Source organism: Peromyscus leucopus, chromosome 2, assembly GCF_004664715.2.
Source record: "Peromyscus leucopus breed LL Stock chromosome 2, UCI_PerLeu_2.1, whole genome shotgun sequence".
Classification (NCBI taxonomy): Eukaryota; Metazoa; Chordata; class Mammalia; order Rodentia; family Cricetidae; genus Peromyscus; species Peromyscus leucopus.
In genome coordinates, this window is record NC_051064.1 from 119,528,924 (window position 1) to 119,552,899 (window position 23,976).

General features: G+C 46.8%; 1 protein-coding gene across 13 annotated transcripts in view; it reads right to left on the reverse strand.

The window, feature by feature from the left end:
• St3gal3 (ST3 beta-galactoside alpha-2,3-sialyltransferase 3) overlaps positions 1–23,976 on the reverse strand; it is a 216,909-nt gene that overhangs the window by 166,862 nt on the left and 26,071 nt on the right. For all 13 annotated transcript variants that reach the window (XM_037202869.1, XM_028893223.2, XM_028893220.2 and 10 more), the window contains exon 2: positions 18,109–18,253. In XM_037202869.1, the coding sequence (XP_037058764.1) occupies positions 18,109–18,223 (115 nt within the window). In that variant the 5' untranslated portion in view covers positions 18,224–18,253. The remainder of the gene's footprint in view (positions 1–18,108; positions 18,254–23,976) is intronic.

Genomic DNA, 23,976 nt, shown 5'->3' on the forward strand with positions numbered 1-23,976 from the left:
TGTGATGTACATGCATATACATAAAGTAATCTTTTAAAAAAGAAAAATAAATACAAATCTGTCATGGTTTGTTTGTTGAGACAGTGTCTCCATGTATGTAGCCCAGGCTGGCATGTAGCCTTCATTTCTAGAGTGTTAGGATTACAGGGGTGATCCAGCAGGCCGGCCCCCAAACAAGCAAACATTTTGAGATAAGTTCTGTGTAACCCAGGCTGGCTTTGAGAACTTTCTCCTTCAGCCTCCTGAAGCTGCGGCACCATGTTCTGCTAAATAAAGTTCAACATACTGAGTGATTCTTAGACCATTTAAGAAATCGTTCTGAAACCCGAGGCTGCTCAGATTCCCCTCCTGCACTGGCGGTTACAGTCTTCCCTCCATCGGGCGTCATTCATTTCTAGTAAACAGTAGCTGGCGACAGGTAAAAGTCAGTCTGTATTTCTTCTGCAGCCACTGAGTGAACAGGCTGTGCTGTCCCCACGGATGGCTCTGGCCACACACGTGTGGATCCATTTCTGGACTCCACTGTCCCACTGATCTGCATGTGCACTTTATATAACACTCCCAGATAACATGAGCACCCCACCCACCCACCCCTAACCCCCGCCACGTGCTTCTGTCTAAAAATGTCTTTACCACCCGAGGGTCTCTGTACTTCCACATGAATTTTAAAATCCATTTCCAATTTCTACCAAAAAAACAAAAGAGAGAGAAAATCTCATATGAGAAAATCTCATAAAAATAAAAGGCTGAGAAATCTTGACCTTTCTCAGATTTTGATTGAAAATGATGTTGAATTTTAAAACAAATCGGGGCCGTTCAGTGTCTTAGCAACCACATGGGCTCTGACCCTCAGCAAGGGATGGTTCTTTGTCTCAATGTTCATTCATTCTCACAGCAGCGTCTAGTGGGCTTGTGTACCTGCTGGCCATCTTGGTTGATATGGCTGTCTTAGCTGTCGTGGAAGGTACAGGCACACAGAAACAACTGTCCCATCATACTCAGTGAGTACCACACCCCACCATCTAGAGTGACATAAATCGGGTCCTGGTGTCTTCCCCTCCTGTTGTACTGACAGTTTGGATCCCTTTAGCCACATCTGCTTTCAAGGGTGGAATTTTTCAGATCAGTTCTACTGAAGAATTGACAGACAGTAAATTGCATTAAAGCATACAACTTCAAGAGTTCTGACAGGTACACAAATTCACACAACCCTCCCCATAACCTATAGCTCCTTCCCATCCGTCTCAAAAACTCCGGGTGCTCTTACTCAATCCCTGGCCCTCCCGTCACTTTCCCGTAGAGGATGCTGACCTGCTTTTCAGTTACCACCAGCTGGTTTCTTTCTTTCTTTCTTTCTTTTTTTTTTTTTTAATGAATGGAGTCAGGCAACAGGTACTCCTTTGTAGGTTACTTTAATTCATTAACTGACGTGTGTGTGTGTGTGTGTGTGTGTGTGTGTGTGTGTGTGTTCTGGTTGGGGAAGGGGCATGCACCTGTCACAAGCATGACTGCCAGAGGATAACTCTCAGGAGCTGAGTCTCTCCTTCCACCATGTGGGTTCCAGGGATTGAACTCGGGTCATCAGGCTTGGCTGCTGCCTTAACCCACTGAGCCGCCCTGCTGGCCAACAAAGTGTGCTCCTTTGTATCTAGTTTCTTTGGCTCAGAATGAGTTTGATATTCACCCACGGTATTGCGTGTATCAACTGGTTCTGGTGTATGTGTGTACCTATGTGTACAGACATACTCACCCATGTATACATGTGTGGAGCCAGAGACTGACGCTGGGTGTCCTCTCTATCACTCCCTACCTAATACTTTGAGACAGGGTCTCTTACTGAAGCTATAACCGGCCAGGTGTTAAACCTGCGGGGCAGAGACAGGGGAATCTCTGTGAGTTTGAGGTCATTCTGGTCTACGTAGAGAGTTCCAGGACAGCCAGGGCTATATAATGAAATCCTGTCTCAAAACAACAGCAAGAAAAACATACGTACGTACACACACACACACACACACACACACACACACACACACCATAAAAAGAACCACTAAACTAGTCTTTGTAAACTCCTGGGATTCACCGTCTCTGCCTCTCCTGTCTGGGATTACAGGTGTGGGCTACTATGTCCAGAGTTTTAACGTGAGTGCCCGGATCCCACTCAGGTCCTCATACTTCCACAAGCCATCGCTCCCGAGCCTCAATCTGTTTCTTTTATACTGCTGCACGATGCTCCACTATGTGGCTACATCACTTTCTGTTTCAGGCGGGGTCTTAAGTGACCTGGGCTTGCCTTGAGCTTGCTACATAGTGTTGGGTGATCTTGCCCCCTGATCCTCCACCTCAACCTCCCAAGTACTGGGACCACAGGCATGTGACACCATACTTGGCTGGCAATGACATGTTTGGTCTATCTATCAATCTGCAGGTGGACATCTGGGCTGTGTTGTAGTTTGAGACCATGGAGAACAGAGCTGTTGGTAGCATTCCAGTGCAGGTCTGTGTGTGGACATCCGTTTACAAAATTTTTCTTACATATACACTTAGATAACTATGGATCATTTGTCAACCATATCTTTATCTTGCTAAAAAAAAAAACAAAATAGCTTCCAAAGTTCTCGTACCATCTCCATTTGTGACAGACTACAGGATGCTTTGTAGGCTGCACGTCTTTGCCAACGCCTCACCATGTTTCTTAACGTGATTGCTCCGGTGGGTATCTACCTCAAGTCCCTCAGAGATCCTCTTTCATGAAGCATCCCTCCGAGTCTCGCTCATTTTTATTGGCTGCTTATCATCTCACTGCTAAGCTGTGAAAACCTTGTATTTTGCACATAAATCTACAGAAGTATTGAATTTCCACCACTGGATATTCTATACATAAGTACTGAGTATTTTCCCAGTCTGAGTTTTATCTTTATTTTTATTTTCCGAGACAGGGTTTCTCTATGTAGCCTTGGCTGTCCTGGAATATACTCTGAAGACCAGGCTGGCCTCGAACTCACAGAGATCCACCTGCTTCTGCCTCCCAAGTGCTGGGATTAAAAGTGTGCGCCACCATTACTCAGATTCAGCTCACACTTCAGTCTTTGTATGTGTACCTTTTATGGGTTTGTAATTGTTTTCGAAACTCTGTAGCCCACGCTGGCCTTAAACTCATGGCAATCCTCCTGCCTGAGCTTCCAAAGTGCTGAAATTACTGCTGTGAGCCACCATACCTGTTGGTGTTCTTTCAGTTTACAAAAGCGAAACTGTCTTGTTCTAGTTCTTTTATGAATTCAAAGAGGGTTTTCTTTTTACACCCTGTCCATGTCTCTTGTCTGTAGCTTTTTGATTCAAATCGTTGTACATCATTTCTGACATCACCCGGCTTCCTGCCCACTAGGCTCCACCCTCGGTGGAAGTTTACTCCTCCTCCAGCTGCTTGGTCCCAAACAACGAATGTCTCTGATGAGCTGTGTGGAGTATGAAGGGGAGGGGGAGGCTTGCCAGGTGAAATAATGCTCATGCATAGCTCAAGTCAGTTCCGTTACACGGCTCTCCAGAAGAGTTGTGCCTCCTGCCAGCAAAGAATATAGGTTACAGAATTTTCACACTCTCACCAACATGAGACACTGTTCAGCCTTCTAATTCATGTCAAAGAGGTAGAAAGTTGTATTTTTTTTGGTTTTTCGAGACAGGGTTTCTCTGTGTAGCTTTGCGCCTTTCCTGGAACTCACTTGGTAGCCCAGGCTGGCCTCGAACTCACAGAGATCCACCTGGCTCTGCCTCCCGAGTGCTGGGATTAAAGGCGTGTACTACCACCGCCCGGCAAAAGTTGTATTTTGTTTTAACTTCACTATTTTGTAGACTGAAAATTTATCTCTTCCTATGCCTAGCCTTGGAGGTTTCTTAATTCTTTAAAATGTTTATTACAATTCTTTGCCCATTTCCTATGGAGATATTGAGACCCCCACCCCTTTCTATCTCCGGACAGGGTCACGTGGGCCAGTCTGGCCTTGAACTGAGACCTGATTTTGCTGCCAACGCCCCCGATCCTGGGATTTGAGGTATGCCCCGCCTCGCTGGCTTTCCCGCAGCTCTGGAGGTCAGAGCAGGGCTTCCTGCGTGCCAAGCAAGTACTCTCCCAAGTGTGCTGCCACCCGCCAGGGTCTTCTCCTTGACTGCAGTTCTCTGCGTGCCCTAAGCACCAACCCTCGTGAATTTCAAACACTGATACTTTCTTTCCTGGCATATTATCTGTATGCTAATTTTGTCTGTGGTGCCCTTAATAACACAAAGTCTTTACATTTAATTTAAGGAAGTTCAACGTTTTCGCCCTATAAGTTTCTTTCTTTCTTCTTTTTTTTCTCTTCTTCTTCCTCCTCCTTCTAGTCCTGGGAACTGAACCTGGGTCCTCCGCAAGAGGCAGTGGATGCTGCGAATTGCAGACTCACCTCCCCAGGCCTGACTCTGAGAGCCTGAGGCTTCTCTAAAGTCTACGTTTGTGTGTGGATTTCACGGAAGCTCGTCTCCTCAGGCTCTTTTAGTGAGATGTGTGTCCTCGATGCTCTCGGTGTCCGTGACACACTCATTAAATCCCTGTACACGGACGGGGCTTCCATCTCTACTCTCTAGGTTTCAAATTGCTCTTTTTTTTTCCTTCCCATGTTAGCATCAACACTAATGTTTCTCAGTCTGACACTAGAAATGTCTTCATATGTGAGAGGGCGCGGCCCCTCCTTGCTATGGAGAGAGGTCAACCTGCATGTGCTCAGTTTCAAAGACGCAGGAGGAGCTTCCTCAAGCCCAGGAGGGAAAGAACAATGGCAAAGGTCAGATGTCTAGACAAGACGGCTGTCGCGTGAGTTTAGAACCTGAGACCTACAACAGAGAAAGACAGGTGATTCTGGGGCTGGGGTATGGCTCAGCTGAGAGAGTGCCTGCCTTGCATGCATAAAGCCCTGGGTTCGATCCCCAGCACCACATAAATATGAGGCGTGGTGGCACACACCTGTGAACCCCAGCAACAAAGGAGGTGGAGGGAAGGGCCAGTAGTTCAGAGTCATCCTCAGCTCCACAGAGAGTTTTAGACCAGTCTGGGCCACATGAGACCTTGTCTCAAGAGAAAAAAAAAAAAAGTTGTGACTTTAGAACAGCACGCTGATGATTTTTCTAATAATCTACAAACTGTCCCAAAAATTCAAGTTCATTCTTTGTGACACAAGGTATTTTACATATTTTCACTTTTATTCATAATTAGACCTTGCCTACTTAATGGAGCTCTACACAAGAAATGACTGAATTATGGAAATCTGACTTAAGTAAAACCAGAAGGAGCATGTGCCGGAGTGCCCTGTAAACTGAAGCCGGGATCTCTTGAGCAGTCGGCAGACAGGCCGTCCAGCTATGAATCACTGTGTTCAGACAGCTCCTCTCCGCCTACATCCTGACCCTTGCCCTGCAATCGGTAAGTTTCTAGTACTGCCAAAATTGGGCACGGTATGAAATCGCAGTTATTCTTGCTTAAGTTTCAGATCTGAGTCAGCTGAGAACTCCACAGTTAGCCCAGTGCACACCGGTGCACACCAACTGCAGCTAGTCCTGGTGCACACCGGTGCACACCGACTGCAGCTGGTCCCGGTGCACACCAGTGCACACCGACTGCAGCTAGCCCCAGTGCACACCGACTGCAGCTGGTCCCGGTGCACATCAGTGCACACCGACTACAGCTGGTCCCAGTGCACACCGGTGCACACCAACTGCAGCTGGTCCCGGTGCACTCCGGTGCACACCAACTGCAGCTAGTCCTGGTGCACACCGGTACACACCGACTGCAGCTGGTCCCGGTGCACTCCGGTACACACCGACTGCAGCTGGTCCCGGTGCACACCAGTGCACACCGACTGCAGCTGGTCCCAGTGCACTCCGGTACACACCGACTGCAGCTGGTCCCGGTGCACACCAGTGCACACCGACTGCAGCTAGTCCTGGTGCACACCGACTGCAGCTGGTCCCGGTGCACACCGACTACAGTTAATACTGTTAACTGTAACCAGTGCACGCTTACAACAGCATGATTTCTGAGATAATTTCATAGTAAGACATCTGGGTACTTGGGGTTCTGTTCAAACATGAATAGTCTCTCAAAGTGGATGTATGCACCATTACTCTGCTTTCTTGTATGGCGATCTCCATCCATGTCACTGCATTCTGTTTCCTCTGAAGTAAACTGGTAACTCAGCAAGAGAACTCTCTGGCCTTCAGTTGGCTGTGGTCAGATATGCTGCTGAGGATGTACAGAAGGAAAGACAGCTCTGAACAAAAGGACTCTGTATCACACAGGTGGGGATTGGACCCCAAGACACCAGTACTGAGTGTAGACCTGTCTCCACTTAGGACCAGTTCACTTAAAACTCAGTTTTCCCATATACCTTTAATCCTAGTATGGCGGAGGTGGAGGCGGATAAGAAATTCAAGATCATTCTCAGCTACAAATCAAGTTTGAAGCCAGCCTGGGCTACATTAAGACCATGTTCTCTCTCTCTCTCTCTCTCTCTCTCTCTCTCTCTCTCTCTCTCTCTCTCTCTCTCTCTCTCTCACACACACACACACACACACACACACACACACACACACACACACACACACACACACACACACACACACACACGAAGCATAAGCTCAGCTCCAAAAATATGAATCGTCAACATATTTTAGTGGGGGCTAGAGAGAGGGTTCTGCATTTAAGATCACTGGCTGATCTTCCAGAGTCCCAGGTTCAGCTCCCAGCATGCACATGGTGTCTGTCTTAGTCAATGTTCTATTGCTGTGAAGAGACACCATGACCACGGCAACTCTTACAAAGGAAAACATGTAATTGGGGCTGGCTTACAGTTCAGAGGTCTAGTTCCTTATCATCATGGCAGGAAGCATGGCAGCACACAGGCAGGCATGGTGCTGGAAAGGCAGCCAAGAGTTCTACATCTGGATCAGTAGGCAGCAGGAAGAGAGAGCGACACTGGGCCTGGCTTGAGGATTTGAAACCCCAAAGCCCACCCCCAGTGACACACTTCCTCCAATATGGCCACACTATCCCCACAAAGCCACACCTCCTAACAGTGCCACTCTCTGGTGAGCAAGCATCAAATATATGAGCCTACCATATCCAAACCACCACAGCGGCTCTCGACTGTCTGTAACTCCAGTTCTGGAGGACCTGAAGTCTCTTCGGACCTTTGAGGATTGATTCATGCACATTATGCACAGACACACACTCAGACACACACGTACACATAATTTTTTTTTTCTTTTTAAATCTTTTCAAAGGGCTGCCAAATCATAAGAGCCACGAGAGAAGAGCAGCAATATAAACACATGTAATTATCCCAAAACCCTGACAAGGAGCAAGGGAGGACCACTGGGCCAATAAATGCTTCCTGCTACTGATTTTGCACTCTTTGCAAACGACCTCCCTACTGTATGGACATGCATGTGTACAGACATCTTTACTAACACGCTTGGTGTTGGTATGTACGCCCACATTACCTATGTCAATGGTCTAGCGTGCCCCTGAGTGGAGACAATCACACTCACACTAAAAAACATCCCCAGGACTCTTCCCAAGACCAAACTCCAAAGGTGCTCCAATCCCTCCTGTGTGAGAGTTTCCTGCATGTGGTGGTTTGAAAGAAAATAGCTCCCATAGGGAGGGGCACTATTGGGAGGTGTGGCCTTGTTGGAGGAAGTGTGCCACTGTGGGGTGGCTTTGAGGTCTCCTATGCTCAAGCTGTGCCCAGTGTCACAGTTGCTTCTGCTGCCTGTGGATCAAGATGTAGAACTCTCAGCTCCATCTCCAGCACCACATCTGCCTGCCTGCTGTGGATATCGTTCTATATAAATAAAACACTGATGGCCAGTGACTAGGCAGGAAGTAGGTTGCCAGACAGGAAGTAGGTGGGACAAGGAGAGAGGAGAATTCTGGGAAGCGGAAGGCTGAGGGGGGAGACACTGCAGCCACCGCCAGGACAAGCATCATGTAAAGACTCTGGTAAGCCACCAGCCACGTGGCAAGGTATAGATTTATAAAAATGGGTTAATTTAAGATAAAAGAACAGTTAGCAAGAAGCCTGCCACGGCCATACAGTTTATAAGTGATATAAGCGTCTGAGTGATTATTTTATAAGTGGATTGTGGGACTGCGGGGCTTGGGGAACCTGGAGAGAAGCCCTCCAGCAACACCTGCCTGCCACCATGATGACAATGGACTAAACCTCTGAAGCTGTAAGCCAGCCCCAATGGCATGTTTTCCTTCATAAGAGTTGCTGTGGTCATGGTGTCTCTTCATAGCAATAGAAGCCCCAACTAAGACACCACATGAAGCCTGTGCATATACCACCATACCCTGCACACCATCTCCTCTCCAGTGCACTAACATCAGAACCACCCAAGTTGATGTAAAGGGGTGCTGTCAGAAGTCTGCAGAACTGTTTGGGAACCGTTACAAGAGGGGGGAGGGAAATGGGGGGGGGCATACCTTTAATCCCAGCACTTGAGGGGCAAAGGCAGTCCTATTTTTACAGGTTAAAGGCCAGTCTGGTCAAAATAGCAAGTTCTAGACCAGCCAGGACCATATAGTAAGACCCTGAAGCAAAAATCAATCAATCAATCAATAAAATTAAATTTAAAAGTCTGCACGCTCACACGTTCAGTACAACTGCAACTTTTCTCTGAATATTTTTGATGTGTGGAATCCAGAAGCAGGCTACAGATGTGGTGCCAGCCAGCTCTGTGTCCCACTGGCCTTCTCAGTAGCTTTCATCTCTTCTTGTAAACAACTGGAGTGGACACTGGTGCGTCCATCTTGGCGTGTTGTTCCCTGCTTCTTCAGGAAGTAAAACCGCTGTTGGTCTCAGCTCCTTGGCACGTGTGTTCACACTCGTGAACGGCGGGGCTGGAGAGGTAGGTCGGTGGTTCAGAGCACCTGCTGCTCTTACCCAGGACTCGGTTTCGGTTCCCAGCACCCACATGGCAGCTCACAATCATCCAGTTGTGAGCAACTCCAGTTCCAGGGGATCTGACACCCTCTCCTAACCTTTGTGAGCAAAAGGCATGTAGACAAAAATGTAGACATTTTTTACATAAACGTAAAATAAATAAATCTAAATTTAAAAAAATTTACACAAGTTCTTAATATATATTAAAAATGTAAGTTTAAGTGTGGTAGTGCAAGCCTCTTGTCCCAGCACTTGGGAGGCGGAGGTGGGAGAATTACTTAGGCCCAAGAGCTGTGAATATCTGCGGCAACATGTGAGGCTCTGGCACAGTAAATAAATAAGCAAATAAATATAAATAAACAATTTAAAACAATATTTTAAAAAAACCTCGATCACGGCTGCTGAACTTTGAGGACAAATTACCGGGGTGTGCTGGGAACAGGACTCCTAACAGGCAGAAGGCCATTATGGTGCAAGGCCGCTTTTGCTGGCTGTAAGGGAAGTCTCTGGAACCAAAGAGAGCACACAGCTCAAAGCTGTTTATGCCTGAGATGAAACTAGAGATGTGCTTCTGCGTATAAAGCCAAGAACAGCCCAGTGAGTCCTGGAGGCAAACCAAACAAAACCAGATAATCTGGGGAAAGGTAACTTGGGCCCACGGAAACAGTGTCATGCTTCATTGTCAAATGCCAGAGCAACCTTCCTCCAAAGGCCACTGGGCATGGGATCTGTGTGAGGGTGCACCCCTCCCAGACTGTAACTAGTGAAAAACAAATAGAGAAAAGTGGATTTGTAAAAAACCAAAAACACAACCCTCTATCATACACAATGAAAATATGTTCTTTGTTGTTTGTCTTGATTTTGCTTAAAATTTTACAATTTCTTTCATATAAAAATTTAACAGACAAGAATAACATTTTCCTCTTTTATGATTCCTGCCCTTGATGTCATGTCAATGAACTCTTTCCAGCTTTAATAGTATCCTGTTTATAGCTTTGATAGGGAATTGATTTTTGTGTGAGATATAAGAAGGATTTCACTTGAATTTTCTGACCAAATTAGGTGGCTGTCTGAGAACAAAGTAGGGTGATCCATCTTTGCCCTCAGATCTTAGTCCCTGGCTCTCAGGACCACACTTCTGTGCGCATGCTCCTGCACTGCGGTAACAATTCCCCTGACTTCTTCCCACACTCTGGTGCTGCCATTTCATTACTGTGGCTTCAGAACAGACTCTGATGTCTGGAAGGGTAAGTCTCTTGCTTTATAGTATTATTTTCAGTTTTTTAAAAAATTAGGGTGCTGGAGAATTGGCTCAGCAGTTAAGAGCACTTGTTGCTCTTGCAGGGGACCCAGGTTTGATTCCCAGCACCCACATGACGGCGTACAACCATCTGTAATTGCAGTCCTGGGGGATCTAATACTGTCTTCTTACCTCCTGTGAACACCAGGCGCACACGTGATGCACTTACATACAGGCAGACAAAACGTTCATATATATAAAATAATGTTAATAAGTCTTTAGAAACAGAATTACATTTATTTATTTCGTGTGTATGTCTACGCATGCACAAGCACGCCACTGTGCACACGGAGGTCAGAGGACAACCTATAGGGGTCAGTTCTCTCCTTCTACCACGTGGGTCCTGGGGATCAAACTCAGGTCGTCAGGCTTCGCAGCAGGCACCTTTACCCACTGGGCCATCCTGCCAGCCCTAACTCTTTCTTTTAAAATAAAGACTTTATGAAATACATTTAATTTTTAAAAAATGCTTAAAAATAAAATTCACATTTCACTAGACAGGTCTTCTGACTTTTGGTGCATATGTGCAGGAGTATGAACATGACCTCAAACAAGATGTGCAGCGTTTTATCATTCCAGAAAATCCCTTCATGTTCCCACAGTCCTCTACATAAATCAACCACTGACGCAAATCTCTACAGCCAAGGACTAGTTTAACCCTTTCTAGAGCTGAATCTAAATGGAACCCCACGATTTGTACTCCCTCTACCTAGCTTCTTTCAATCAGAGCATGGCTGTGGGGTTCAGCCATGTTTCTCATGTAACAGTAGCTTGTTCCCTGTTGACTGCTAAGTGATGCTCCAACATGCGCCACAGCCCGGTGTATTCCACTACCCGTCACTAACAGAAACTGAGGGGGTTTTCAGGACCTGCTGCTGTTGATAAATCTGCCACAGACATTTGTTTCTACTGTTTTAGTTTTAGAAAACTAAACGGGCCGTTTAGTTACGGGCCGTTTTCTAAGTTAGAGGTGACCCAAACTTCTAAGACTGTCTTGCTGGGAGCTCTGTCGGCCCTGTAAGAGTGGGCCCGGAGTAGGTCTTGCTCTCGGGGGAGGCCTTCCAGTGCCTCAGCTGCACACGGCGTGTTGAGAGCTTCCCACTGCAAGTGGGGGTGGGGACGCTGATGTCCCAGCACTGCTTTCCCTCCTCCCTCCCCCTCTGCCACTTCTCCTGTGTGTCAGCCTGGGGCAGGGCGGCACTGGACGCCTCAGGGTTTCTGCTCTGAGTATATAGCTCAGACTCACTGGAATCCTCCCACAGATGCCTGGTACGCCCGGACGGGCCATCCCACAAATTCTCCCGGCTTCCAGTGCTCCAAGGTGTCTCTGAGTAGCAGAGACCACCACAACCCGTCCCACTCGGTCTGAACAGAGGGGGTGGTTCACTGGCAGGAGCCCGGAGGCTGTGGACTCGCTCAGTGTGTTCCTTCTTGGGGGCTGACATCTACACCTGGTGTCCCTCGACACAGCCCTTCATTTGTTTTGTCCTTGAGAACAATTCTCTCTAGAGCGAAAGCTACTCTGACACCACTTACTCTATCGTCACAGGGAGCAGAATGTCGTCTAACCCATGGCCAGAGACGCCAACCTCCACTTTACTTTCTGCAGAGATTAATGTGATTATCTGTGTGCGTCCATCTGTGTGCACGTATGTGCATGTGTGTAGGGCACTTACAGAGACCAGAGAGGTCTCGGATCTGCTGGAGCTGGGATTACAGGTGGGTGTGAGCTACCCGGTGTGGATGCTGAAAGCTGAACTTGGGTCCTTTGTCCCATGCCTGTCAGCTCAGGGCAGCCTGTCCTTTTAAATATCAGACACAATTTCCAACTGACTTGCTCCCTGAGATGTTCAGTAGCAATCAGATCAGCAGCGTGTGTTTTAGAGTCCTTCTGTTACAATCCTTCACAAATATGAAACTGAAGGGACCTCCTATAATTGATAAACACAGTGGCATAAAGTTTTAAAGATCCCACCACACAGGAAAAAATCCTGGAAGATCCATTTCATTAACAAGAAATAGCAGAACTTTAAATTAATATGCATAGTTTCCATGGAACAAGACACTGGAATCATTTCTAAGAAGAGACACCTACCTCTGCCAGAGCAATGGCCCAGACAAACAATTGGGTAAGAAAAACTCAAGTACTTTACCACCACTTGGGAAGGAAGAAATGGAAGGATACCTAAAGCTTTCTAACCCTGAGGACTACGTTGGTTTGCTTATTAATTTACAAAAATAACTGTGCCAAAGGCAGATGTGCATATTTTCATCACATTATAAATATAATTCTACAGTCTGTGTATGTGTGGTAGTTTGAATGCATTTGGCTCCTATAATCTCATAGGGAGTAGCACTATTAGGAGGTGTGGCTTCATTGGAGTGAGTGTGGCCTTATTGGAGGAAGTGTGTCACAGTGGGGGTGGGCTTTGAGGTCTTCTATGCTCAAGATACTACCTAGTGTCACAGTCCACTTCCTGTTGCCTGCAAGATGTAGGATTCTCAGCTACTCCTCCAGCACCATGTCTGCCTGCATGCTGCCATGCTTCCTGCCATGATAATAATGGACTGAACCTTTGAAACTGTGAGCTGCCACCTCAATTAAATGTTTTCCTTATAAGAGTTGCCATGGTCATGGTGTCTCTTCACAGCAACAGAAACCCTAAGACAGTGTATGTGTGTGTGTGTGTGTGAGTGTATGTGTATATATGCATGTGTATATGTGTATATGTGAGTGAATATGGATAGTTGAGTGTGTGTGTGTAAGTACATGTGTATGTGTTTGTTAGTGTGTGTATGCGTATGAGAGTGTATACATGAATATATGTGTAAGTGATTAAACTAAGAGAGTCTTTGTCCAGTGACTGATGGAGGCAGATGCAGAGATCCACGGCCAATTGGTGAGAGAGAGGAGGGATTCTGCAGGCAAGGGATGTCGAGATCATGGCGGGAAGAAGTGCAGAGATGACCGGCTACACTATTGGAGACCATGAACTATAGACTAGTGGCTGTGAAGCCCCCAGGGGACTAGACTAGGCCCTCTGGATACAGAAGACAGTTGTTTGGCTCGAATTGTTTGGGGAGCACCCAGGCAGGGGGATCAGGATCCATCCCTGGTCTATGGGCAGGCTTTTGGGAATCCGATGCCTGTGGTGTGATGCCTTGCACAGCCTTGGTACAGTGGGAAGGGGCTTGGACCTGCCTAGGCTCAGTGTGCCGGGCTCTGATGACTCCCTATGGGAGATCTTGATTTGGGGGATGTGGGGTGGCTTGGGAGGGAGGGCTGGGAGATGGGAGGAGGAAGGAGGTGTGATCTGTAGGTGGTATGTAGAGTGAGTAGAAAATTTCTTAATAAAAAAAAAGAATATATGTGTATGTTTGTGTATTAAATGTGTGTGTGTGAGTATGCATGCATGTGTATGCATGTGTGAGTGTGTGTGTTATGTGTAGGCGTGTGTGAATGTGTGTATGTGAATGTGTAGGTGTGTATATATGTGTTCATGTGTGTATGTATGTCAGTGTATTTATGTGTGCATGTGTGTGTGTTTATGTATATGAGTACATGTGTGTAAGTATGAATGTGTATACATGTATATATGTGTGTATGCAGTGCTGGGAGCTGAACCCAGGGTTGCATGTTAGGCCAGAACTTTACCAGTAGCCATGTTCCCAGCTTCTTTTATATTTATATATAATTTTTTTTCAATTTTGAGACAAGATCACAGTTAGTTGCCCAGACTAGCCTTGAACTCACTAGGTAGCTCAATAGGTCTTGAGCTTTTGATTTTTTTTTTTTTTAAGTTGAGTTTTCAAGACAGGTTTTTCTCTGTATAGCCCTTGGCTATCCTGGAACTCACTCTATAGACCAGGCTGGCCTCGAAGCTGGAGATCCATGTGCCTCTGCCTCCCGAGCGCTGGGATTAAAGGCGTGCGCCACCTGAGTAGCTATGACTAAGAACCTGGACCACCAGGCTCAGCTCATCTCGTTTGGAAACCCAGGCTGCTTTAGCTTCTCGGCTGTTGGGTTTCTAAGTGTGTGCTGCATACCCAGTTCCTATGATATATATATATATTTGTCTGTAATGACTTTTTAAAAAGGGTTTTTTTTTGTCTGTAATGACTTTTTAAAAAGTTTTTTTTTTTTTTTTTGGTTTTTTGAGACAGGGTTTCTCTGTGTAGTTTTGGTGCTTGTCCTGGATCTCGCTCTGTAGACCAGGCTGGCCTCGAACTCACAGAGATCTGCCTGCCTCTGCCTCCTGATGCTGGGATTAAAGGCCTGTAACATGACATCTGGTGTGGTGGTAATTTAATTATACTGAAATGTGATTTTGATTGTATGTTAATAAATAAAGTTGCCCGGGGGTCAGAGCTATTAGAGCCATAGCAAGAGTGTGGCGGTGGTGGCACACGCCTTTAATCCTAGCATTCCAGAGATAGAAATCCCTCTGGATCTCTGTGAGTTCAAGGCCACATTGGAAATAGCCAAGCATGGTGGTGACACACTCCTTTAATCCCAGAAAGCCAGCCTTTAATCCCAGGGAGTGGTGATATAAAGCAAAAAGATATATAAGGCGTGAGACCCAGAAACTAGAAGCATTTGGCTGGTTAAGCTTTCAGGCTTTGGAGCAACACAGTTCAGCTGAGAGCTATTGGGATGAGGACACAGAAGCTTCCAGTCTGAGGAAACAGGACCAGCTGAGGAACTGGTGAGGTGAGATAGCTGTGGCTTGTTCTGTCTCTTTAAATAGACGAATAGTCAGGAAATAGGGCTCTCATTCGGGAGGCTGGGACACCCACCGCAGGCGGAAGGGTGAGATTTTGGCTCTGAGCTCTGACCTCTCGGCTTTCTCTTTCGCATTGTTTCTGTGTTTCTTATTTAATAAGAAGGTTGGTTACATCAATAATCTGGCTTTGTGTGTGTGTGTGTGTGTGTGTGTGTGTGTGTGTGTGCGCGCGCGCGCGCGCGCGCATGCAAAACAGGTACTCATGGAGACCAAAAGCATCTGATTCCCCAGACTGGAGTTGAGCCACCTGACAGGGGTGCTGGGAACTGAACTTGAGGCCTCTGCAAGCGCAGCGAGCTCTTTTAACCACTGAGCCGTCACTCCAGCCCTGTCTATAGCACTTTATAAAACAGGGTGATAACTAAACTAATCTCAAGCTACTCTCTGAAGGTCAGTGTCTGATCCAGGCCTCTGGTATATGTGCCCTGAGCTGCCCAAAGCAAAGTGGTTTGCACCCCTCTACAATATGCCTTGAAATTGATGGAACTGCAAAACTTCTATCTGGAAGATACTCACGCCTTTAATCCCAGCACTTGGAAGGCAGAAGCCGACAGATCTCTGTGAGTTTGAGGCTAGCCTGGTCTACATCATGAGTTCTAGGTCAGCCAGCGCTACATAGAGAGACCCTATCTTAAAACACACACACACACACACACACACACACACACACATACACACACACCACACACACACACACACACACACACACACACACACACACACACACTCCCCAACCCCATCAAGGGAAGCATCTGGGCTTGCCTCTGTTTGCTGAGTGAAGGCCCCCTCTCTGCTTGCTAACCCACCTAGGCTCGCCCCTCTCCCTCTGACACCACAACACAGAGATACCACACTGAGATGGACTCAACAACCTACCCCAAGTCAAGTATCTAAGAGGCTTGAGAGCTGATACCAGGAACATGTGGAGACTGGTTCATCAGCTCGCAATACAAAAGGCAGCTAGCTGGTGGTCACTAGGAATTAACCAGCCAGGCCCACAGTGGTTGTGAGCACCTACCACCGCAACCCAACCAACCTCCACGTCTCCTCCTCAACCCCTCTTCCCTCCACCCCCTTTTTTTTCTTTTTTGAGCCAGAGTCTCACTAGGTGACATAAGCTGTTCTGGACCTCTCTATGTAGACCAGGCTGGCCTCGAACTCATAGAGATCTGCTTGTCTCTGCTTCCTGAGTGCTGGGGTTACTGTGTGGACCCCCCCCATCTTCTGTCTCTCTTCCTCTTATTCCCTTCTTCGCTTTTCACTACCTCTTTGAGAACCTTTCCTTCTCTTTTTGTCAAGTAGAATACAGACTTAAACTCTCTCTTCAGTATTTGTTATAGCATTCGATGTGAAATGGGTCTTAAAGATGGAAAATCTGAGTTCAGGTCCAGCTCAACTGTGTGACCCCGGTACATTAATTAAGTGCTGGGGTTTGTCCAACTGGAAAATGAGGATTAAAGGCATCTTCACAGACTGGTATTAAGAATTAAATTAGATGAAATAAACTGTATATATTGTCTGGCTGAATGCCTGATATTATGGGTCTTTCATAATGCTAATTCCTTTTTACTTCTCTAGGAAAATATTATTTGATCCTTAGTTATGACCTCGATGGAAAAAAAAAAGGCCTCTGTTCCTTGCATAAGACTGACATGGAGCCACCATTCAGAATTCTACACTGTCTGATCTAAAGGCTCCTTACCTTGGAGCACTCAATCTGAATTCTAAAAATAAATCAAGACAGAAAAATTTGAATAACTTCTTGAAACATAAAGTAGTGGCAATCATAAGCTAAGCATTTTTTTTTTCTTCAGAGTGTCATATAGGCCAGGATGGCTTTGAACTCACTACATGGCCAAGGATGACCCTGAACTTCCAATCCTGACTTCACCTCCTGAGTACTAGGATTACATATATGAGCCACCAAGACTAGTTTTACTTGGGGCTGGGCTCTGTGCGTGCTAGGTAGGCACTTGACCAGCTGAACCCAGCCCCAGCCCAAGTTAAACATTTAAGAGGCAGGAACGTTCTACACAAAGCAATAAAGATTTAGCATGGTATTTTAAAGTTCAGCTTAAAATTACCGAAGTCGTTTGGGCCGTGTGAGGAACACCTGGTCTACTCCACAGCAACAGCTGCTGTGTTAGGGTTCAGTCCAGGGGCCAGACAGTCGGCAGCTACGTCTTCCACCTCATCTAAACCTTGGCCCAGAGACTGACCCTACGCTCTAGACTAGTTAGTTATACACTGATATCCAGGAGCTGTCCATAAAAATAGAATTGGTTTTGCGAAGATGCATCACTGGGAATCAGACCAGGCAACTCAGTGTTTCCTAAACCAGGCTAAGATTAAACGAAAAGGCCAAAGAAGAGCCGCCATGGGGCTTCCCCATGTGATGCTTCAAGCTGTAGCCAAGAACGAAGTGTACAACGACGGATGTCAAGTAACGTCATTCCCTCAACTGCACACCTGTAACACGGAGGACACTGGGGAACAGAAACCAGACCAGTCAGGCCGTGAGGGGGGCACTGTAACACCTGAGGCCAGATGCTCACATGGAGGGGAGGTGTTGGGAGTTGCTGGGTCACAGTATTCTAGTTAGACGCAAGTTCAATACCAAAGGGCTGAAGAGATGAAGGAGACAGTTTCCTCAGGGGAAATAAAACAAAGACAGTATCAAATTGAAAATGCAAGGAAAAAGTAAAGAGGAATGTTCTGAGGGCAGAAAAATAAACCAACTTCCATCCCAAACCCCAAGGCAGGAACTGAGAAGTAAGGGTTGGGTACCTTTGACTAATCAGAAAAGACAAGAGCCTTCGGGAACTAGACATCCGGGTACAGTCTGAGGTTGAACAGAAGAATAGCCCATTCTCACTGAGCTCGTAAAGGAAACAGATTTGCCGCGGCATGCAGACTGAAGTGGGAGAAAGCATCAAAGGTCTCAGCCCGCAGCAACTGAATGGGGGCCGATTTCTATGCCTATTCCCACAGGCATTGCAGATACAGGCAAGCAGCAGGCCCGGCCGGGGTGAACTCCAGTGGCCGTACTTACCAGAGTCTTCCCACTGGAGTAAGTGCAGCTTCCAGGCGGAATAATACAGAAACCCCAGGACCAGGAGGAGGCAGAGGGCTAGCAGCAGGTTGCGCACAAACACCAAGAGTCCCATCTTCACATGATTTACAATTTCCTACATGACCTAAAAGCAAAAACAAAAAAAGCCATTAAGATATAAAGCTATCATCATCCTTATACATGGAGAAACTATAGACAGTTTGCAAATAAAGAGCAATCACTGAGTCATGGCAAGGTGCCTGTCTCCAGAGAACGTCTCCAGGTTACTCGGCACCTGCTCACCCGTGACCTCACTCACGCCAACGGCCAATTTTTGGCAATTATAAGCTCTCAAATAATTTTTTTTTTTTTTTTTTTTTTTTTTTTTTTTTTTTTTTTGGTTTTTGTTGTTTTTCCAAGACAGGGTTTCTCTGTGTAACAACCCTGGCTGTCCTGGAACTCACTCTGTAAACCAGGCCAGCCTCAAACTCAGAGATCCACCTGCCTTTGCCTCCCAAGTGCTGGAATTAAAGGTGTGCGCCATTATGTCTGGCTGTAAAAGTTTATTTTGATTCCATGCATATTGAGTGTTTTGTCTGTGTGTGTGTGTGTGTGTGTGTGTGTGTGTGTGTGTGTGTGTGTGTGAACCATGTGTGTGCTTAGTGCCCGCAGAGGCCAGAAGAGGTCATCAGATCCCCTGAAACTGGAGGTATAGATGGTTGTGAGCTGCTATGTAGATACTGGGAACTGAACCTGGGTCCTCTGAAAGAGCAGCAAGTGTTCTTAATGACTAAGCCAACTCTCTAGCCTCTCAATTCTTTTTTTGCTTGTTTGTTTTGTTTGGTTTGGTTTTGGTTTTTCAAGACAGGGTTTCTATGTGTAACAGATCTGGCTGTCCTGAAACTTGTTTTTAGACCAGGCTGGCCTTGAACTCACAGAGATCTGCCTGCCTCTGCCTCCTGAGTGCTGGGATTAAAGGTGTGCGCCACCACCGCCCGGCTGCTCTCAGTTCTTAAAAAAGATTTTTAAAAGATTTATTTATGTTTATTCGTGGGTATACCTACATGCCTGTATGTGTATGTACACCACATGCATTCAGGTACCAGGAAAGCCAGAAGAGGGTATCAGATTCCCTGTGACTAGAATTACAGGCAGTTGTGAGCAGCCCAATGCTCAATACATGTTCTTAACTACTGAGAGCCATCTCTCTGGCCCTTTTTAAAATTTGTGTGTATTTGTGTGTATGGTGGGGTATACACAAGTATAAGCACAGGTGCGTCAGGAGTGCAGAAGAGGAGCTCAGATCCTCCAGAGCTGGAGTTAGGGGTGGTTGTGAGCCACTTGAGGTGGGTGCTGGGAACTGAAGTTCAGCCCTCTGTAAGAGCACTATTAACCACTGAACTATCGCCGGCCCTCAAGTAAATGACATCACATGCCTTCCCACCATCACTCCCCTCGTTCAAGCCATTACTATGTTTCCACAAATCAGTTTATACGCTCTGCATGCATTTTGCACACAGCATCGTTTGGTTCCGTCTTGTATTGTTCAAGACAAGGGTCTCCACACAGCCTAGGCTGACCTAGAACTTGCCGGTGTAACCCAGACTGGCCCAAAGCTATGATCCTTCTGTCTCAGCCTCTGAGTGCTGGCTGAGACCTCAAGCATGTGCCAGCATGCCCAGCTCATAACCATTTCTAACATCAAATGTTGCTGCCATGCTCAAACCCCTTGGAATTCATTTTCTTCTACTGCTGAAACAAGGGTAGGGGCAGACTAAACATTTCACAGTAAAACACATTCATTATCTCAGAGTCCTGAAGGCCAACTCCCAATACAGAGTAGCTCCGTCAGGCCCTCCGTGTACAGTCACGTGAGTCAGAGCCAGTACATCAGGGGCTACACACTCCCCAGAAGCCCCAGAAAGAACCTAGAAAAAAGGAATTCTTGTATGTGTATGCATATGCATGTGTTTACATATGTACGGAGCACATGCACATGGATACGTGTGCATGTGGAAGCTCGAGGAGACCTCAGCTGTCATCCTCAGGAGCCATCTAGGTTGTTTTTTGAGACAACGTCTCTCCCTGACTTGGAGCTCACTCTACAGCCTTGGCCAGCTGGCTAATGGTTCAGGCATTCATCCCCAGCCTCTGCCTCTGCAGCTCTGGGACAACAAGGGCACACCACTACTTGGCTTTCTCTCCCTGGGTTCTGGGCTGGAACACGAGTCTTCAAGTCTGCAAGGCCAGTGCTTGCCTGAGCCATCCATCACTCAGCCCTTTTTTATTTTGTTTTCAAAGTTCTCGTGCATGTATATATTGTACGGTGACCGTACGCCGCCTCACATCCCTTTACACGTCCTTTTTGGTTTTGCCCCTCCGGTTAGTCCCTTTTGCCCCCACACAGTTTCACTTTTCCTTTCTGGTTGCATACAAAAACATGATTTCATATCTTCATATAAAGTCTAGACATCACAATTGTGAGAAAATATATGACAGTTACCCGAAATTTTTAAAATGAAAAATAGAGAGAAACTGAAAGTTGTATGGGGAGTGGCCAAAGTATAAACTATACTCTATATAAATTATACTATAAACTATAAGCTATAGTCTATATAAACTATCCTATAAACTATATATTATCTCAATACTTCTACAGCAGGTGCGAGGACCTCACCCTGGCAGTAAGCAGCATAATGCAGCAGGTGGACACCAGCAGAGTCCTCTAATCTGACTCCGTTCTGCTATCATCATCCCATTGGCTGAGAGCACAGTCACAGACCCATGCCAGATGCCAATCACAAGCCCCGTCTGGATTTCCCAGTACTTCTGACCCAGGGGCTACAAATCAAGGGTTCTCCAGACCTCCTGCTTCGGTTCCATTCATTTGTTGGACTGGCTCACAAATCCCAAAGAAGCACATTTAGCAGCTGAATGTAAGACTTTACAAAGGATACAGATGAAGAGACAGATCATCACATAAAGAAAAAGGTAGACAGGGTTTCCACAGCCTTTGCAGCTGGCACCCCAGGAATCTTCACCTGTTTAACCCCATCCTTTCATGTTTTATGGAAACTCTGGTACATGGACCAATGTTTACACCATGGCCATTGGTATCCAACTTTATATCCCTGAAAAGTTTGGAGGGTGAGACTAAAGGTCCCAATCCTTCACTCCTACATCAGTCTCTTCAAAAAAAAAAAGTACAGTTTGAATGAGAACAGTCCGCATAGGCTCCTATGTTTGAATATGTGGTCCGCAGTTGATGGAACTGTTTGGAGAGGATTAGGAGGTGTGGCCTTGTTGGAGGCAGTGTATGACTGGGGGTGGGCTCTAAGGTTTCAAAAGGCTCAAGCCATCCATGTCCCTCTCTCCGACTCGTGGTTGTGTCTCAAGTTGTAAGCGCTCAGTTACAGCTCCAGAGTCATGCCTGCCTGCCTGCTGCCATGCTCCCTGCTATGACGGTCATGGACTAACCCTCTGAACCTGTAAGTCTCGAGTTAAATGCTTCCTTTTATAAGTTGCCTTGGACGTGGTATTTTATCACAGCAGTAGAAAAGCGACTAAAACAACCAGCCTCCATCCTGCAGCCAGACAGTAACTGCCAGCTACCAGTCAAGCCACTGACACATACCAAGAGATCACTTCAGACATTCTCAAGATTTTAGGAGTTCTACTGCCAGGAGACAGAGTTGAAGACCAAACGTATGTGTCACAAAAATCTCCAATGAAAATTTACCTTCTCTCATATGAAAACTAACTCCAAGCTGTAATTATTAAGAGACACAGGACAAAACATAGTGGGACCAGTAGTGGATTCTAGAAATGAGCCTCCTCAGACAGACATACAGAGGCATAAGTTTATCTATATAGACATATGCACCTTTATTTGATGCTAGACATATACACATAAAGGCCTGAGAGGCACTGTAATTGTTATGCTAGCTGCTCCTCGGGAACAGGATGGGGTGTGTCAGGTGCATCCTTGGGAGGCCTCTGTTTTCCCCTTTATACACTTCAGAATTATATTTGTCATGAGTCACAGTATTGACTCCATAACTGAAATTTACAATGTCCCTACACCTTAACTCAGCTCTGCAACAAACAGGGAGAGGTCTTGTGCAAGGGACCAGGGGACGGCTCAGCGGGAGGGGCTGCTTGCTGCCAAGCCTGGCAACCTGAGCTCAATCCCAGAGATCCATACGGTAGAAGGAAAGAACCAGACTTCTGCAAGTTGTCCTCTGACCTCCATGGCATGCACACACACAAATGTGGCTTTAAAACAGTCCTGTGCAGGGATGCCCACCGGCCACACAGATTTTTAAAGATAAAATTCACAGCAGTTCAAAGGCCCAGTTAGCAAGGAAGCCACAAATCTCGGGTGCTCTGCAGTGTGTCTGCTGTTGGGCCTTGACAGGAAGCACACTGAACACCCAGAAGGGAGCCCGGAGGAGGTGTGATGGCAGGATTTCTGTAAGCTGTGTGGGCAGGGTTAGAAAGAGCCGCTGGGAGACTAGCAAGGGCGGGAGGCTGCTCCTCCTCTCCTGAAAGGCTGAGAAGAGAGGAGGGTGTCCCAGCAGCACTCAGTTGTAAGCGCTCAGTTACAGCTCCAGAGTCATGCCTGCCTGCCTGCTGCCATGCTCCCTGCTATGATGGTCATGGATTAACCCTCTGAAATTGTAAGTCTCAAGTTAAATGCTTCCTTTTATAAGTTGCCTTGGACGTGGCAAGAGAAGAGAGGCGTGAGGCGGAAGCAGTGGGATGCAGGGCACAGCTTCTTCTGGGACAGCGGCAGCGGAGCGATTAAAAACACTCTAACCGCTCGCTCATCCAGTTCCCTCAGTTGGTTCCAAATGGAAGCCAGAGGGCAAGGAAGTGTGGCAGTTCACAAAGGCCACCATTGAACAGAGAAAGGTGAACAGGGTCCTCGAGGGCAGGGGAGGAAATGCAGAGAGAATGAAGCAAAGGATGCGCAACACAGACTCGAGCCTAGAGCACACGGTTACGTGGAAATGATCTACAGAGAGACAAGTGTGCATATACAGCCTCATCCTGCCAACAACAGACGGAGAAGCCCGAAAATTTAAAAACTAAGTGGAGAGATGGCTCAGGTGTTAAGAGCACTTGCTGCTCTTACAGAGGACCTGAGTTTGGCTCCTCGAACCCACAGGGCAGCTGACAATTGTCTGTAACTCCAGTCTCTGGGGAACCAGCATTCCCTTCGTTTTGCATGGGTCGACTGTTTTGTACTCTGCAGGCTCTCACTGGGGCAGACGTGCCCAGACAGTGAACCTGGAGGGAAAGAGAGACGTCTCGATCCCCAGTTTTGGCAAGGGACCCCCGGGGTCCCGAGCCGCTTGAGATCACCTCAGAAGTGACCATTTGGTTTCAGCAGTCTCCTCCGGAGCCTCTCCTGAGCATTCAACAACCCGTTAGGAGCATCTTTGGTTATCTTCCCGCACCGCAGGAGGAAGTGCCACTTTGTACTTTGTCCCCGGAAATTGTCAGTCTTTTGTATTCCACTGTGGTTGCTGTCGGCTTGCTTTCTCTCTTCTTCAGGTTCTATCTCCGACTTTCTCCTTCTACTATGGGGAGTACCCCACCTTCACCCCTAGACTTAACCCTAGCTCACTGGCAGGGCGTCCAGGACACCGCCAGCAACAACAGTGTGATCATCAAGAAAAGGAGATGGGTCACTTTCTGCTCATCTGAGTGGCCAACCTTCAATGTCGGGTGGCCAGCAGGTGGGACCTTTGATGCCGCGACTATCCACCGCGTAGAGGAGATTGTCTTCCGCCCTCGCTGTGGCCACCCCGACCAAGTCCCCTATATTGTTACCTGGAGAGGCTTGATAGATAGGGAGGGTGG